At 39.9% G+C, this 15,205-nt stretch overlaps 1 protein-coding gene across 10 annotated transcripts in view; it reads right to left on the reverse strand.

Moving 5' to 3' along the window:
• acaca (acetyl-CoA carboxylase alpha) overlaps positions 1-15,205 on the reverse strand; it is a 33,548-nt gene that overhangs the window by 2,212 nt on the left and 16,131 nt on the right. For 2 of the 10 annotated variants that reach the window (XM_080307004.1, XM_080307005.1), the window contains 25 exons: positions 14,402-14,425; positions 13,838-13,987; positions 13,377-13,520; positions 13,176-13,278; positions 12,976-13,083; positions 12,768-12,824; positions 12,434-12,478; positions 11,264-11,305; positions 10,446-10,661; positions 9,852-10,325; positions 8,887-9,042; positions 8,645-8,791; positions 8,000-8,269; positions 7,445-7,542; positions 7,156-7,276; positions 6,887-6,997; positions 4,710-4,853; positions 4,487-4,607; positions 3,427-3,523; positions 3,195-3,291; positions 2,953-3,088; positions 2,701-2,878; positions 2,500-2,612; positions 1,698-1,852; positions 766-936 (listed from right to left, as the gene is read on the reverse strand). In XM_080307004.1, coding sequence (XP_080163130.1) covers positions 766-936; positions 1,698-1,852; positions 2,500-2,612; positions 2,701-2,878; positions 2,953-3,088; positions 3,195-3,291; positions 3,427-3,523; positions 4,487-4,607; positions 4,710-4,853; positions 6,887-6,997; positions 7,156-7,276; positions 7,445-7,542; positions 8,000-8,269; positions 8,645-8,791; positions 8,887-9,042; positions 9,852-10,325; positions 10,446-10,661; positions 11,264-11,305; positions 12,434-12,478; positions 12,768-12,824; positions 12,976-13,083; positions 13,176-13,278; positions 13,377-13,520; positions 13,838-13,987; positions 14,402-14,425 — 3,478 coding nt within the window. The remainder of the gene's footprint in view (positions 1-765; positions 937-1,697; positions 1,853-2,499; positions 2,613-2,700; positions 2,879-2,952; positions 3,089-3,194; positions 3,292-3,426; positions 3,524-4,486; positions 4,608-4,709; positions 4,854-6,886; positions 6,998-7,155; positions 7,277-7,444; positions 7,543-7,999; positions 8,270-8,644; positions 8,792-8,886; positions 9,043-9,851; positions 10,326-10,445; positions 10,662-11,263; positions 11,306-12,433; positions 12,479-12,767; positions 12,825-12,975; positions 13,084-13,175; positions 13,279-13,376; positions 13,521-13,837; positions 13,988-14,401; positions 14,426-15,205) is intronic. The other 8 variants (XM_080307006.1, XM_026181382.2, XM_080307011.1 and 5 more) reach the window with 8 other exon arrangements.

Genomic DNA, 15,205 nt, shown 5'->3' on the forward strand with positions numbered 1-15,205 from the left:
TTAGTATTCATGAGTGCTGGCATTTTCTGTTCCCAAACAAAGCCAGGCTGGAGGGCTTAGTGAAGATTTGGGGGTTTAATGGGCTCTTGCCTTTTTATGAACAGTCCTGCTTGAGGTCCACAAGAACATTTAACGCCCTTATTAATCATTTTTAATCTGTTTGCTTTTAATTAAGAAACAGCGTGTTGCTCTCCTATCTGCACGTGCCAGGGCTGTGATTAATTGTGGCTTAAGACAGCCAGTCCTGATTAGGGTAATGTATTAGCTAACAAGAAGGCCACTTCTTAAGAGATCTCAAACACTGAGCCGACTCCTGTCACCCCAGCGGCTGGAGCTCTGAGCCTTAGAAGCAAGGAAGCACAGAAGGAAGGAAGGAAAGATGATGACTTTCACAGAGCGATACACAATGAGACATTACCAAAAAAAAAAAAAAATCTAACATGAAAGGCACTGAAAAGCAGAAATGTCTACAATCCTGTGTGGATGTGTGGAAATGATGAAAAGGTTCACTACATGACAGATATTTTGTTATTCCACAATTCTGGTTTCAGTCTACTGTCAAAATAACTAGAATTTACCAGTATTTTAAATATTCAAAGTTTTTATTTTGAATGAATTCTACACGATCCCGTCGCTCTCTAAAGTCAAACTTTTAAATTTATGAACCACCACATCCTTCCATATTATCATACTTTTCACTCAGAGCCAATACATATTGAACGATTTTACAACAAAACCTAAAAACGCCAACAAAATACTTTTTACCTTTACAGCCCCCTCGGCCTCCACAAACCAGCGGCGCAACATCGCCTGGATCTGCCCATCTGTCAGCTCGCTGTTGGCCACCTGGATCTTCCTCTTTACGGTTTCCTCCAGCAGCAGACGCCGCAGACGCCAGTAGAAGAACTGACGGGATGTCTGCCATTCTAGGATATCCTGAAGAGGCAAAAGACAAGCATCTAGCGTTACAAAGAGCTGGTATCATGAAGAGCTACGTTTTAATCCTGCTGAATGCCAATTTTAATGTGGAGCATTGAATTCTGTATCAAGTGAAGCCAAAGGTGTGGCACTCAGGTAGCACTAATTAAGTAGACCACTGTATTACCTGGCTTAAAAACTGTCTGCTTTGACACAAATGTCAATGAATTTATAGGTTTCATTCATAAAATAAAATCTAATTCGACACATTTAAAATGTAATTGTTGTAAAGCGGATTGGTGTGTTAATAACACATGCTGTTCTTCACATTACAGTGAACTGATGGTCTGAGGATGTCTGTTCTCCTTTTCCGTGCTAGTATACTTTAGAATAGGTAATAATCCTCTCCTGTATATAGCATGTAGGGCAGGAAAGAGGGGAAGAGAAAAAAAAAAACCACCCCGACTGCCATCCATCTGTAAAACACCCCTCTGGTCATGTGAGCAAAGTGTGTATCTGTGTGTATTTGTATGTGAAAGATGGGTCTGTGAAGGCACAGAATGAGATGGGGTCTGCCTAAGGCTGCTCTGTAGTTGCTAAGGTGATAGACCAGGGTCATCAGAAGATAATTATAAGGATGAATCTCGCAGCCTGTTGAGACCAAACATTATTCACTAGGCAGGTGCAGCAGCAGCTAGACTGATACTCCCCTATGGGCTTTTCAGGTTATTCACAGACTACACCTTCATATGTGCACACGTGATAGTGTTAGCTCTCACCGTGATGACCCCCTTCTCTTGCATGCGACCTGGGGTGTCATGGAGGTCCGCAAACTGTACAGCCACCTGATGGTAGATGGGCAAAAGAAACTCCTCACGCTCCTTAAGTTTGGTTTCAAGCTCTTTGCGATCAGGAGGGCTCAGCTCTGGGGTTCCTGTTGGAAGTTTCAGAGTAATAGCATGAAACATATTAGGCATATTTCACTGGATTATTCTAAAAAGTTGAATTTAGGGATCAGCAATCAAAAGTGCATGTGCTTATCTACATTTCTGAGCACGTATAATGTAACTGTATTTTCTGTTTACCTCTGTACTATCAGCCTATATATTTTTTTTTATGCAGGCAGTTGCATGGTAGTCCTGTATTTGCCTTTGGTATGTTATACATAAACACAGGTTCTCTATGAGAATGTAGTTGGGAATCAACTTCTGCTAATAGTGTTTTATTCTAGCACCGCCCCCAAACCCTCACTTCTCTCAGAGCAGACAGATGAGCTCCCAAAACCCTCACAGTAAACCATCACTATGCCGAAAGCTCCAAGCAATTGCAGCATTGGTCCAAAGGGGAAAAAAAAAATCAATAGTCTGCATGGGAGAGACAGTAGAGCTAGTGATTAATCTGGGAAGGTTGTGACCGACATCTCCCAGGGGAATGCAAAAAAGATGACACAAAATCAAGAATGACAGGGAAAGCATAAATGCTCACACCTTTTGCTTCTCCCTTAAATGAAGGTAAGACCAAACAGGGAGGAAGAGAGATAGCCCTAAAGAGGAATACTCAGATTTCAAGTGTGGGGCTTACCCAATTTTTCAGCCAAGCCCATGTAGACTGGATCTACTCTTCTCATGGTCTTGACCAGATCCTTCCTTCTAAACTTGATCTCGACTGTCCCTTCAGGCTCCAACACACCACCTCTGGAAACAGAAAGGATTTAAGTGAGGAAAGACAAGGTATTAAAAAAAATAAAAAATAAAAATCTGCCTCCTTTTCTCCAAAGCTCACCGGCTGTCCTTGTCGGCGTACATCTCCATGTGCCGGGGGTTGATGGTGGGATCTATAACGACCCAGGAGCCTCCTCTCAGCTCAGCCTGCGGGGGGATATAAACCAATACTGGCTGCTTGTACTCTCTCAGCCCATCCACAATGTAGGCCCCGAATTTCAGCACTTGGTCGTACATATCTAAAGAGGATAAAACCATATTAGATGAAGATGGGGTTCAATCACTAATTGGTTGGTGACTGAGGCAGAAGTACCTTTCATCCCTCCAGAAAAGCCCCTCCAATTGGCAAACACAATGAGAGGTAAGCCCTCCCGGTTTAGGTCCTTAATGGCCTGAGCAGTTTTGAAAGCAGAATCTGGGAACCACACCTGTCCTGCCTGTTGGATGAGCTAAATATAAAATAAAAACGAAAGAAGCGGTATCAGTACAAAGGTGTCTGTGAATGTGTTGTGTGCCTGTTCATTCTTGAATATATACACACTCAGTGACCCTTACCTTAGCCTCAGAGTCTAAATTGGCTGGATCAGCTGGGATCGACAGTTCCACTGACCTGGTTTCCACAGCAACAACTCCAGTCGGTATCCCACCGAGTCTGTAAAGAGGCCATCCACTGTTAAAATCTACAAAATACCTTGATATGATTTTTAAAAGCTAATCAATTTTTTTGTTTTGTTTTGTATATCAATAACGTTTAGTGACATGTAACCTGGTTTTATTTGGGACTTACCTGGCTCTGCCTACCACTACACTCTGAGCCCACGGCTGCATGATCTCCATGAAAGAGCCATGGTCGAAGAAGCCAAGCTGCCAGGAACCCTTTGGAGCTTTATTGAGAGAGAGCAGAATACATGCACAGAGTAAATAAAGGCAAAAAGTGAAGTTAATTAATGAAAATTCTAAATGCAACACAATCAGATCCACTTCCAAAAAGCATTCTCTCTTCTCGTGATATTTTTAAAATCCCTAGCTCTCTTCTGTGTGCAGACTCAGCGTGTATATTCGCAGGATCTGTCATCTTGGCACCGCCCGTGATAGATGACTGTATAAGCAGACTTGCTCAGCTCTTTTTCTGCCTGTACACCCCAAGAAACATGCCCAGCCTAAGAGGTTACCATTCAATTAAGCTTGGCCACTCATCACTACCAGACATTGACTGGCTTCCCACACGGTTCCCCGATCTCTTTGCCATCCCAAGCAGTAATTACACTGATGTGGAACCTGCTCAGTCCTGACCTGCAGTGTAAAACACACTGCATCAATTTTGATGCTGATCTGGCCTTTGGCGGCATGGTGTTAGGCTTCACTGTTTCTTGCTTAGTTTCTTAATAGCCTTTCTCTTGTAATGAATTATTTCAACCTTTAACTCTTAGGCTATCAGGCTGAAATAATAAATCTTTATATTTACTTTAAATAACACAAAAGAAAATGTGGCTTGACTTTTTAACAACTGCTGATGAAGCAATATTGATGATCATTAGGGGAAAAGTGAAGTGTATACATTATTTTTATAGTCAAAGCTTAGATTTGAGAGCTTAGATGCTAAACAAATCACTACAGCTTTTTTTTTGACTATGTTCAGAATTATAACATCAATAGCATTAATAATTAATAGGATGATTTCTAGTAAATAAAACTGGGCATTTAATACAGAGTAACAAAGAAGCTACAGTGAATAGAAGGTCTGCATTTTTTTTTAATACACACTCTTCAAATATTACTCGAGAATTGATTTGCTAGTCCAAACATTTTCATAATCAAATTTAAATACGTCCACATTAGGCACTCACTCTGACTGGGGCGTCCTGCCAACATCCAGCGAGGGTCATAAGGAGCCTTGGTAGGTACAAACTCTACCAGTCGATCTATGGGATCCTTGGCATTGAGGATGGGCACTGGGCTAGATTTACACTGAGGAAAAGATCACTCATTATGATCATGATATCACATTATTAAATGAAATTGTACATTACATTATTATATTTACATACGTTCTAAACATCGAGCTGTTACCTTGGGCATGTAGGACAGCCACTGCAAAAGAGTGAAGACTCCCTCAAAGTCATCGCAAACAGTGCAGTGAGTGACACCATTGTTGTGCATGATCTGAACTCCACCGAGTTGGTTGTTGGATGTATACACTTCTCTGCCCAGCACCTAATGTAGGAAAAGGACAAATGTATGGATTTGTGGGGAAATGTTTGACAAAGGTATTTTATTTTAGATCAGGCAACTAATGAAGGCAATGTTTCAAAACCTGAAGCATTAGTTTCCCGCTTAATTGAACAGAATGTGGATTTACCCTTTAAAAACTAGTTTCAAACTAAGTCAGAATACTGTTGCGCAACACTGGCTGACAACAGGAAGTGTTGTAAACAAGTTTCTAGTCTGTGTATCAAGGTTACGGCAGCCTTGTCGATACCCCTCTTTCACAGTAGTCACATTTTTGGGGACAGCGCCTGCTTCTCTTCATAGCCGATTTCCTAACACATTGCATGAATTAACACGTCCCTTTCTTAACAAGAAAAGCTAATTCATTATACTGGCTTACATCCATTTCTGGTGTGCAACAAAAACCAATGTATCTGTATACATTTAGAGCCACCAAACTTATTTTATCTTCATGTTGTTCCTTTGCCAACCTGAAGCCATAAAATCTCACTTCCAGCCCACCCTATTTTCATAAGCATCTCAGAACAGGTGGCAGGGCCCTGACATGCTTCTATAAAAATCAGAGAGGAGCTCAATCCCTACCCTCAGCTCTCACCTTTTCAGCCATCATTTACTTTTTTTATTACCATTAATGGTTATGTATCTGGCTACAAATCTAGGGCACTCTCCTAAAGCTGTCAGGAAAGCTGGCTGCCCCAAGAAACATTGCAGTCACCTTGACATACACAAAACCCCTGTGCCTCTGGCCATCGCCAGATTCATTAAGATTCCACTGCGGAGAGAAGAGGAGGAGACAAAGGCGGAGGAACGAAGGGAGATGATTGGAAGGAAGAAAACGAGGCACCAAGTGGTAGCAACAGCTCGCTGGGGTATTTGTGCTAGTAGTTACTATCCATTCCCCATGAAAATAGGAGTTCTTTCCAGCAGTTAATGAAATGATGATCTCTGGGTGGTAGCCTCCTGCTCTCTATTAAGTTTCAGTTAATAGCCAGGAAGTCACATGATAAATGAGCAGGCCAAAAAAAAAAAAAAAAAATCTTAAATCAGTGTTGCTGGTTAAAATCATTTTCTCCAAATAAAAAACAAAAAAACGTGTTGCTATTCATCACCTCTATATTGTGGACATTTGTCAGTAACCATTATTGTGATGCTGCTCCTACAAATGGAGCAAAACAGTGGGACAATCTAAAAACAATTGAGCTTCCAGCAAATAGATATATCATCATTGGGCCATTTGCATGGTTTGTCATGTTGTGAACTGTCATCCAATTTGAAATGAAATCATCTTAATGCACTGACAAGGACAGACAATGGGTAGCAAGCCAAAAGGAGGCAGCGATGCGTGCAGACACGCACACAGACACACACTAATCAAGTGTATACAGGCGAGAAAAAAACCAAAAAACAATCTGCATCAGCAAAACTTTTCATTCTGATTAAAAACAAATGATATGGGTGTCCTGCACTGCAGCCTCTGGCATGTCACTCTATTTCTATGCAAATACAACTTCATGGTGCGCTTTCAATTATTCCACTTTGAGTGGCAGCCAGGCCTGTGGCTGGGATCGGAAAGGGAATCCCAGTAGAACACAGCGAGGTGGAGGGAATGAGCTTCAAAATTGCTCAAACAGGGAGGGGGGAACAAGCCATATAAACCGAAAAATAAAAATAAAATCATCAAAGCACACACCGTTTTCTGTTACATTTTTTTCATAATTCAAAAAACAAACAAACAAACAAAAAAAGGACGAAAAACATAAAAGACCCATTTGACCTTCCTGCCATATTAGCTAAAAAATTTAAAAGTCAACTAATGAATATATATTGGTTTGCTCATTAAAGCGCAGATGCATTAATTATATGAATTTAGAAACAGCTCATTTGGTGTTCACTCCCCATTACAGGAGAAGCAGAGTGCACATGTGTACAACACAATCATGTTTTTCTTCTACAACAGCAGAAAGGCACCATCACTGTATTCTACTGTATCTAAATTACACAAAAATGACCCATTTCACCTTATTGAGGGCTCCAGCTCCAGTAAGGATGATGTGGGAGTTGTCCACTTGTATGGTCCTCTGTCCAAGCCTCACCAGATAGGCTCCAATACCTATGGCTCGGCATGTGACCTAGAGGAGTGCAAGATTTCCAATAAGCAACCATCCAGCTTTTCACGTCTTTACATACAGCAAGTCTTTCTTCTTAACAGAACATACAAACTCAAGGCAAAGCAGAAGACTACATATATGAATGTGTGTTTTCACACAAGTGCGCACTTGAATCTTACCAGATTCATCGTGATGATCTCCTCGTAAGCCAGAGAGGATTCTCCGGCAATCATTCCCGACCCTCTCAGATTCTCCACACCCAGCCCCTCATCTTTACCTATAATGTCAGTGATCTTGTACCTGCGTGACAACACATACATTCACTCAAATCCAGATGCGATGACCCCCTCTTACCTTTGTCTCAATCTGTCACATCTTGTGTTTGAAGCTTGAAGATTACAAGCTTATAAAATCATATCCTCACATACAAAATTAACTATTAATGCATACTTAAAAAAAAAAAATTACCTCGATTCACCCTCATCCTCCACATGTTCGCAATGCACTGAGTTTAGAGCTGAAACCTTCTTGTAATCCTGAGGTGTGAGGTAGAGATACTTGAAACCCTGTAGGAAAAACAAAACATGCAACTGAAATAATGTTGACAGCTTAAAAATTGACAAAAATGAAGATGCAGCAGACAAAAAGTCAGGAAACTTTTTTTTTAAAGACAGAAAAAAAGGAACAAAAAAAAAAATTGAGAGAACAGATTAGTCTCAGAATTTATATACTACACCTTTAGTAAAAAACAAAAAACAAAACTTAATACATAATAATAAACCTTCAAATGCAAATACACTGAGATAATGACAGCAATTCTGAAACAAAAAAATCTTTTAGAATTATGGAAAACTAAATAACTAAAACTTACTAAAATAAGTATTAGGAATATTACGATATTCTCAATAATTATCTACAAATAGTGATTAGTGGATTTCACTTAAAATAAAAAAAAAAAATTCTATACAAATTTAAATTAAAGTTTAAGTATAGCCTAATGTCTCTGAGACTCTGCTGGCTGACCTTGTAAGGATCAGCTGGATCTTGCCAGGCCACATGAAACATATGTCTGATTTCCTCTGCCAGACCGATGCGTGCACCGCTGTTGGCCGCAATATAGAGTCGGGGGATGCCACTTTCCCGAGCCATCTCTGAGGCTCGCAGGAACAGCATGTCCTCCTGGGGCCCAAAGGAGCCTATCTTGTGTGTGATGTCATTGCTTATGACAATGATCTCACGTCCTGCTGGGTACTCTGGGGTTCGCAGGGTCATCCGCCATGCCACCATGCCAATCTGGAGAGATCAAATAGGGAAACTTTAACCCAATAAATACAGAATATCTGTAAGTATTAGACAATAAATAATCCACATTAGCTGCATAGTTGTTTTTCTGATTTTGACCATGTTTGCTCAACGGTGGAATAAAAAGTGTGAAATCCTCCATATTTGTTGAATCAAGACAGAATCAGAACGCAGCTTTACATCTTTGGAATAAATAGAAGTATAATATATACAGTCATCTATTTATCTATACTACCATCTTTATTGCATCAGAGCAAAAGAAAATGTGTACATTCTGAAATAAGAGGCGAGTGTGTCAAAAAATGTCAATGTCAAAAATTCCTGCTTTTCAAGGTTTGTTTTCATGCTTCAAGCTTAAACACGGACCTCGTTGCCCCCTGGCAGTCGATTCATCTGTACCAGCTGACCTTGAGCATCAAGAACCAGCTCTGTGAAGGTGAGCAGCTCAGAAGGAAGAGGACACTGAGGTAAGTCGGCAAAAGCCTGACATGAATGCCAAAGCTTTTTCAGAGCCTGAAGATAGGATAAAATAGGCAGCATGTTAATATGTTATTATTTAGTACATCTAAGCAGAAGCTAAATATAATAGGCACGTTTTTGTACAGTACCTGTCTGAACATTTCTGGAAAGTCATAGACATAGGTGGTGCCCAGAGATTGTGCTTGGAAGCGTTTAGACTGCAACAGGTCTTTGGTAACATATGGTGTATTGATGAGCATGCCATGCAAGGGGCCCTGCTTGTCTCCATATGCTTGGAACATAATCTGGAAAAAGGCCAGAAGTGGTCACTTTAGTGATACAATGATCTCTTCAACAACCTTGGCATTAAGATGAAATCAAGATGAAAACACATGACAGGAAAAAAAAAACAACTAAAAAAAACGTGATAATGATTAAAAGCACTTCTCATAGTTACTGGACATCAAAAGAATTCCTCTCATGTAGCGCTCTCACTATGTTGCAACTTTAGTATGTGTTATTACTTCATTATTTATCCTCCCAACAATATTACATTTTAATGCATGAAATGAGTACAGCTAAAACACTTCGAGCTGTCACTTTTGTTGGTAACCATATAACAGTCTTCACATAAAAAACAAACTGTGAATCTCTTATATAATGGAACCATTAAAGCCACCACAGAGCAAACATGGGAAAAAGACAAAAATAAGACATGAAATGTGTTGAAGATGACAGAAATCTTCCTTCATTGCTTCATGTAGCTTTCATCTCTTCAGCACTGCCTTACTACTGAATGGATGGCCGTGACCACTGAAAGATGAATGGACGGCTGGATTGATGAATCTCGCATATCTTACCTGAGTTACCTGAGTTTAGAAAAAAGATATTGCTAAAAGAACTGTCCAATGGGCTATGGGCAAGACACCATACTGGATCTCTACTCCAAATAATAAAAACTTGAAGTTTCTATTATGATATATACAACTACGAAATTTACAACAGAGTCTGGTAAATTGTACTCTACAAGCTGAGGTTTCCAGGAAGGAGCTGATGCCCTTTACCAGTGAATGGACAATAAGGAGATGAGATGGATGATGTATGAGTGCCCCACCTGTCGGTCTTTGGGCCCCACCTGTCCCGTTCGGGCATCAGTGACCTCCTTGTAGAGGCTGATATCCAGGTAGTAGCCAGATTCATTTGTAAGGAAGAGGCGGATGGGAATTTGCTTCCCCGTTGGAGTCAAGCGGATGTTAATCTTCAACTCGGCCTGCAGGACTCGAAGCTTCCACAGACGGCTGCCGTAACGCATCACCATGGAGCGCACAGACTCCTCGATCTGAAGTTCACAGGAAAAGATTAGCAGGAAGCAAACACAGTGGCAGTAATTTACTCTGTCAATCAGATATTTGTGGGTAATATTTTCCCAGACCTTTGATGGGTCCATGATGACTGTAGGGACAAAGTTGAGGAAGATATGGTTACAGTCAGTTCGCACAGTTGTGTTGTTGAAAGCCACCTCCAGTTCATCCATAGCTTCCAGCAGCAGGCGCTCTGCTTCATTGTGAAGGTATTCAAAGGAGGCCTCCTAATAAAAGAGGAGGAAAAAATAAATCTCAACAGCATCGAACACGGCAGAATTTGGGGGCTAAAAATTAAAGGCAAAAAATAGAAAGTTTCTCATCCAAAACCAAGCTTGTAATCTTACCTTTGTTACCAGATCAGAGTGGCGGATAATGGCACGGACAAAGAAACGGTAGTCCGTAACTTCTGTGCCCACCTCCACTCGGGCTGCACCCAGATACAGGTGCATCTTGTGATTGGCACATGGAATGGCAGTGAGAGCAAAATTCCGCATGCGGTTGAGCTCCAGCTGGAATGCTAATGCAGGCTCTAAATGACGATAGATCCGGTCCTCCTCAAACTATTGAGACACAGACAGGATACAATAACAAACAGTAACACAGTCCTGCAGAGACAAGTTTGTTTCAATATTTTACTGAGCACCTCAGTTTTTTTCTTAACTAGCACCTCTAACATTAACAGACACAGTTTAAATTGGCAATTTCACGATTGCTCAGTTGGTTTAAGTGTAAAAAGACGCCCATGAGCCACACACTGTATTAAGTAAATTAAGTCATGGGCAATATCAATCTCAGAAAGCTGCTAATGGGTGTCATTTCTCTTAAATGGGGGACATAATTAAAGAGTTCATTAGTTTAATGAGTTTTAGTCATGTCATTGTAGTGAAACTATCAGGAGTAGCAGAAATGAAGAGCCATCACTGACTGCAACTGAATGAAAGTTAACACTGCTTGGAACGGGTGGTCAGTCTGTTTTTTTTCCCTAAACAGGCTGTTTCATTGTCATGGGAATAATCCGACATACATGTGCATTAAATACACAGTATATTCATCTTTCCAATAGAGGTCCCTTCTCCATAGGCTCAACATTAACTTGACATTTAAGCAAAAATACATTTTATATGACAGTGATGATTTGGATTTGTGTTATGTGAGCACCTACCTTGTCCCTGGCACGGAATGTGAAAAATTTAGGAAATTCCCTCTGTGTAAATAATCATAAGACAAAGAAATAAATTAATCAAAATGTTGTACATAACAGATTACATTTTCTATAAAGACAGCAATTCTGTGTTAAGAATGACAAATTAATTAGACTTTCACCAACTGTGCCTAATTACAGCAGCTCAAAAAAAGCCATTATGATCTTTGCTGAAATAGCTATATGGAAAGGAACAGTCACAATTAGGACCTTAATCGACACGCAGGGGGCCCTGTGTTCTTTTACTGCGATAATTTACCTATCAAGAAATCACTATGTATTCACCAAAGCAGAGGGCTAACATAATAATAGCAATGGGCTCAACATATAAGCACCCATTACATTCTAATGCATAAAACATGTCCTCCTTTCAGAGATCCAGTGATTCTCTGAATAATGCCTGGTAGGCCTGTCTGATGTTATCACATGAAGTCTCCCACTTGCCAAAATAATGCCAGATGGATTGGAGACGCCCTCATCACACCACAAGCTACATAATAATCAGATGACTGCAAAAGTATACACAGTGTAAACCTTCATAGCTATGATTTAACACTTATTGCAAATGACCCACTGCAATATAGTGAACTGAAGAAAAATCTTTTCAGAGTGAGCATGCATAAAACAGTAGCGGCCACAATGATAGGGACATCTGTTATTATGACAATGACTTTGTCTTTTCTATTCAAATCCCTGTCATCTAAATGCAACTGGTCTCTTGATAATATGTCAAACTCTGAAAGACAAATGGTACATCACAAAACTGCTACATCTGGGGGTTCAAACTCTTATGTGGCTAAAATGTGTGGTCCCATCACTAATAGGGCATTTCCATCTAAAAATGATGAGCTCACAATCTGTGTGATTTATTTAAGCTGGTATAACCGAGCTGTAAAAAAACAAACAAACAAACAAACAAACAAAAAGCAGCTGCAGGATGGCAAAGATTAAAAAAGTCTGTGCTAAACAGAATTAGTGTATGCATGTTAATACACTATCATTAATCTACCTCCTGTAGGTGGCGTTTCCAACAACATCTACAGTGATATTTTGCACTTTCTATGTAATTTGTGTTGGTTGTGAAACAAATGCACTGTTGACGACAGAATTCTTCTGCCTTCCATTACTTACATGAAACCTTTGGTCCACCTCACAGTTGACTTGCTTCCTGAAATCCTGTCATCAAAAATGCAGCAAAAGCAAGGCATGCAGAAGGAGATACAGAGACAAAAGAGGAAAACCAGCTAAATTTCAAATGCAAATTATTACCACAATTACTACAGTATTGCCACACATAACAAATTAATAAAATATTAGTGATAACAAAAAGGTCAGATGCAAGCTCAGTTTATTTCTGATATTTTGGTACATGCGGTTCAGTAGTGCCGAACTGATGGCATGCAAGGCAGCTGATGGTGAAGATAGATGGTTTTCTGAGTTTTAAGTTTTAAATCAGAAGCCTCACCTTTTGAGCCACGAGGAAAGTCAACCTTCGGATGCCGTGTTCAAACAGCAGAGATTTCTGGAATAAGAAAAAAATTTTGTTAAAAAAAATTAAAATAAATATATATATTTATAGTCAGGATGATAAGAACAAGCTAAGTCATCTCATATATTCTAATCCATTTTCTTAACTGACAAGATACAAGGTTTTTGCTGTAGATGTCTCCCACCTTTGACTGAGTGAATTCCCGGAACATAGCTGCCAGGCCATCATCATCAATGTCGCTGTCAGTCTTTATAGCAACATTCAGGATATGGATAGGCTCATCCTGGATACTCTGGGTAACAAAGCAAATACACATCTAATTCGAATCCTTAGTTATAGGGGTCAGTGACAGGCTAGTGACTAGTACAAGTCTGCCCTCTTCACCTTGTTGTCCTCTTCACCGTACAGCACGGGATTGCCTCCTTCTGGGAAGGTTGGACTTTGTGGAGGAGAGTCAGAGAAGCAGCTCAACATATCCGTTATGTTCCTATAAAATATTTAAAAAATATATAAAAACGATTAGTGATACTTTTACCTCCCAATAAAAACCACTCAAGTTTAGAATTTTTTTACACAAGGACTGACTTGGTGAACTCCTGGAAGCTGCGGAAAGCCACCATGGCTCCCATGCGCTGGCAGGGTGGTGTAAAAGACGTGTCAAGCAGAACGTCGCTCACACTGGCCATGTGCACCATGCCGTAGTGATTCAGGTTGGATGAGAATGACATCCTAAGGTGTAGACAGAGAAATATTAAAAAAGGCTTGAATGTTAAAAAACAAACAAACAAAACAAACAAAAAAAACAAGTAGTAACAAAACACCACCAAGGAATGAACATAGGAAAAGAGCTATACCGTAGGCAAGGACATTTAGATATATCCTGTTACGATAACACCGCTTTGCAGTGAACAAGACCACGTAAAACCACCAGAATGACCCCTCAAGTATCCAAGTTTCATTTTGATGTGTGTTAGTCCTTTGATTGTAAGCAGGCAACCCCAAAGTTACAGCTTGTATAAGCACTCAAGAGGGCTTATGTGTCAAACCTGTCCACAGTATCCAAATCTGATGCATTTTTCTTCTCAGCATTATCATCCTGTGATTCATTTTCTGGTGCTTTAGGGTCCTGGGGTTTAGTTTCCTCTAATTTAGTGTCCATGACTTTAAGATTTTCCAGGACTGAAGGAAACATTTTCCTGGCAGGACAGTCAGAGGTTTCAGTTTTGGAGATGCGTACTAGTATATGATTTCTACCAAAATTTTATGTGATCATCTTAAACTATATGACATACATAAGTTATCTTAAACTTGCACAATACTGAAGCACATACACACAGCAGTTAGATACAGAGCAGTCATTTCAACAGAAACAGGCACCCATCAGTAAAGACATTTTTTGGCAGAAAGGTTGAATGCCATAGGCCATGCAGATGTCAGTAAAATTAAATTACTCTGCAATTATCAACCAGACTAGATCAAAGTTACTAAATCTAAACCAATAAAACAGCTTTATAACCAACAACTAGATAATTAATCTCAACTTGAATTACAGCTTTATTCATCCAGCTAGCTAGTCACCGGTAGTGGATGCAATTAAAAGAATGTTTTACCTGTTTAGAGTGGGGATGTTCCCTCTGCAATCAAATAACATTGATTATCAAGTGGTTAGTGACAGGCATCAGAAGGAAGACATTTAAGGTGTAGCAATGTGTGCATGTGATTATATGTGTCCCTTAACATATTTTTGCACCAGGAACAACCAAATTATTCTGTGACTTCACACATAAAAAGATTAACGAGAAACACATCTGATGTAAATGCAGCCAATTACATTTGTATCCTTGGTGCTCTGTATGTGTGTGTGTGTGTGTGTGTTTGGGAAGGGGGGGGGGGGACTGGAAAATTTCATGGGTGGAGTTTCAGAATCTTGTATGCATCCACTGCATATAGAAATGGATGTAATGAATGGTAAAATTATGGTAAATAACTCTTTCTCACAATAAACACACATTTTGCTACTTAACTGCTTCCTCTACACATGCATCACGTGATCCAAAAAGAAACAAACAAACCCTGTTCAGAGACTAACTCTGAACAAAGAGCGGATCACGTCACACTCTCATGCCGTTCCGCATGTTACAAATTATGATGCAAAAATGAAGGTTAATTTATACACAGTAAAACACAAGCATGCGGATGGATGAGTGCAAGGATTTCAAAAAAATAAGCACTACTTAGTAACCACAAGCAAATGCATTGAAACAAACAAAAAATACACAAAACATGCAATCACACATGGACGAACTGAACCCAGCTGCTGAAACTGAGTGAGTGCAACAGAAATGCCACAGTACTGTGTCTGTTAAAAACCTTTTCAAATACTGAGCACGTACAATAACTTCTGACTTTTTTTG

This window comes from Astatotilapia calliptera, chromosome 10 (assembly GCF_964374335.1).
Source record: "Astatotilapia calliptera chromosome 10, fAstCal68.1, whole genome shotgun sequence".
Lineage (NCBI taxonomy): Eukaryota > Metazoa > Chordata > Actinopteri > Cichliformes > Cichlidae > Astatotilapia > Astatotilapia calliptera.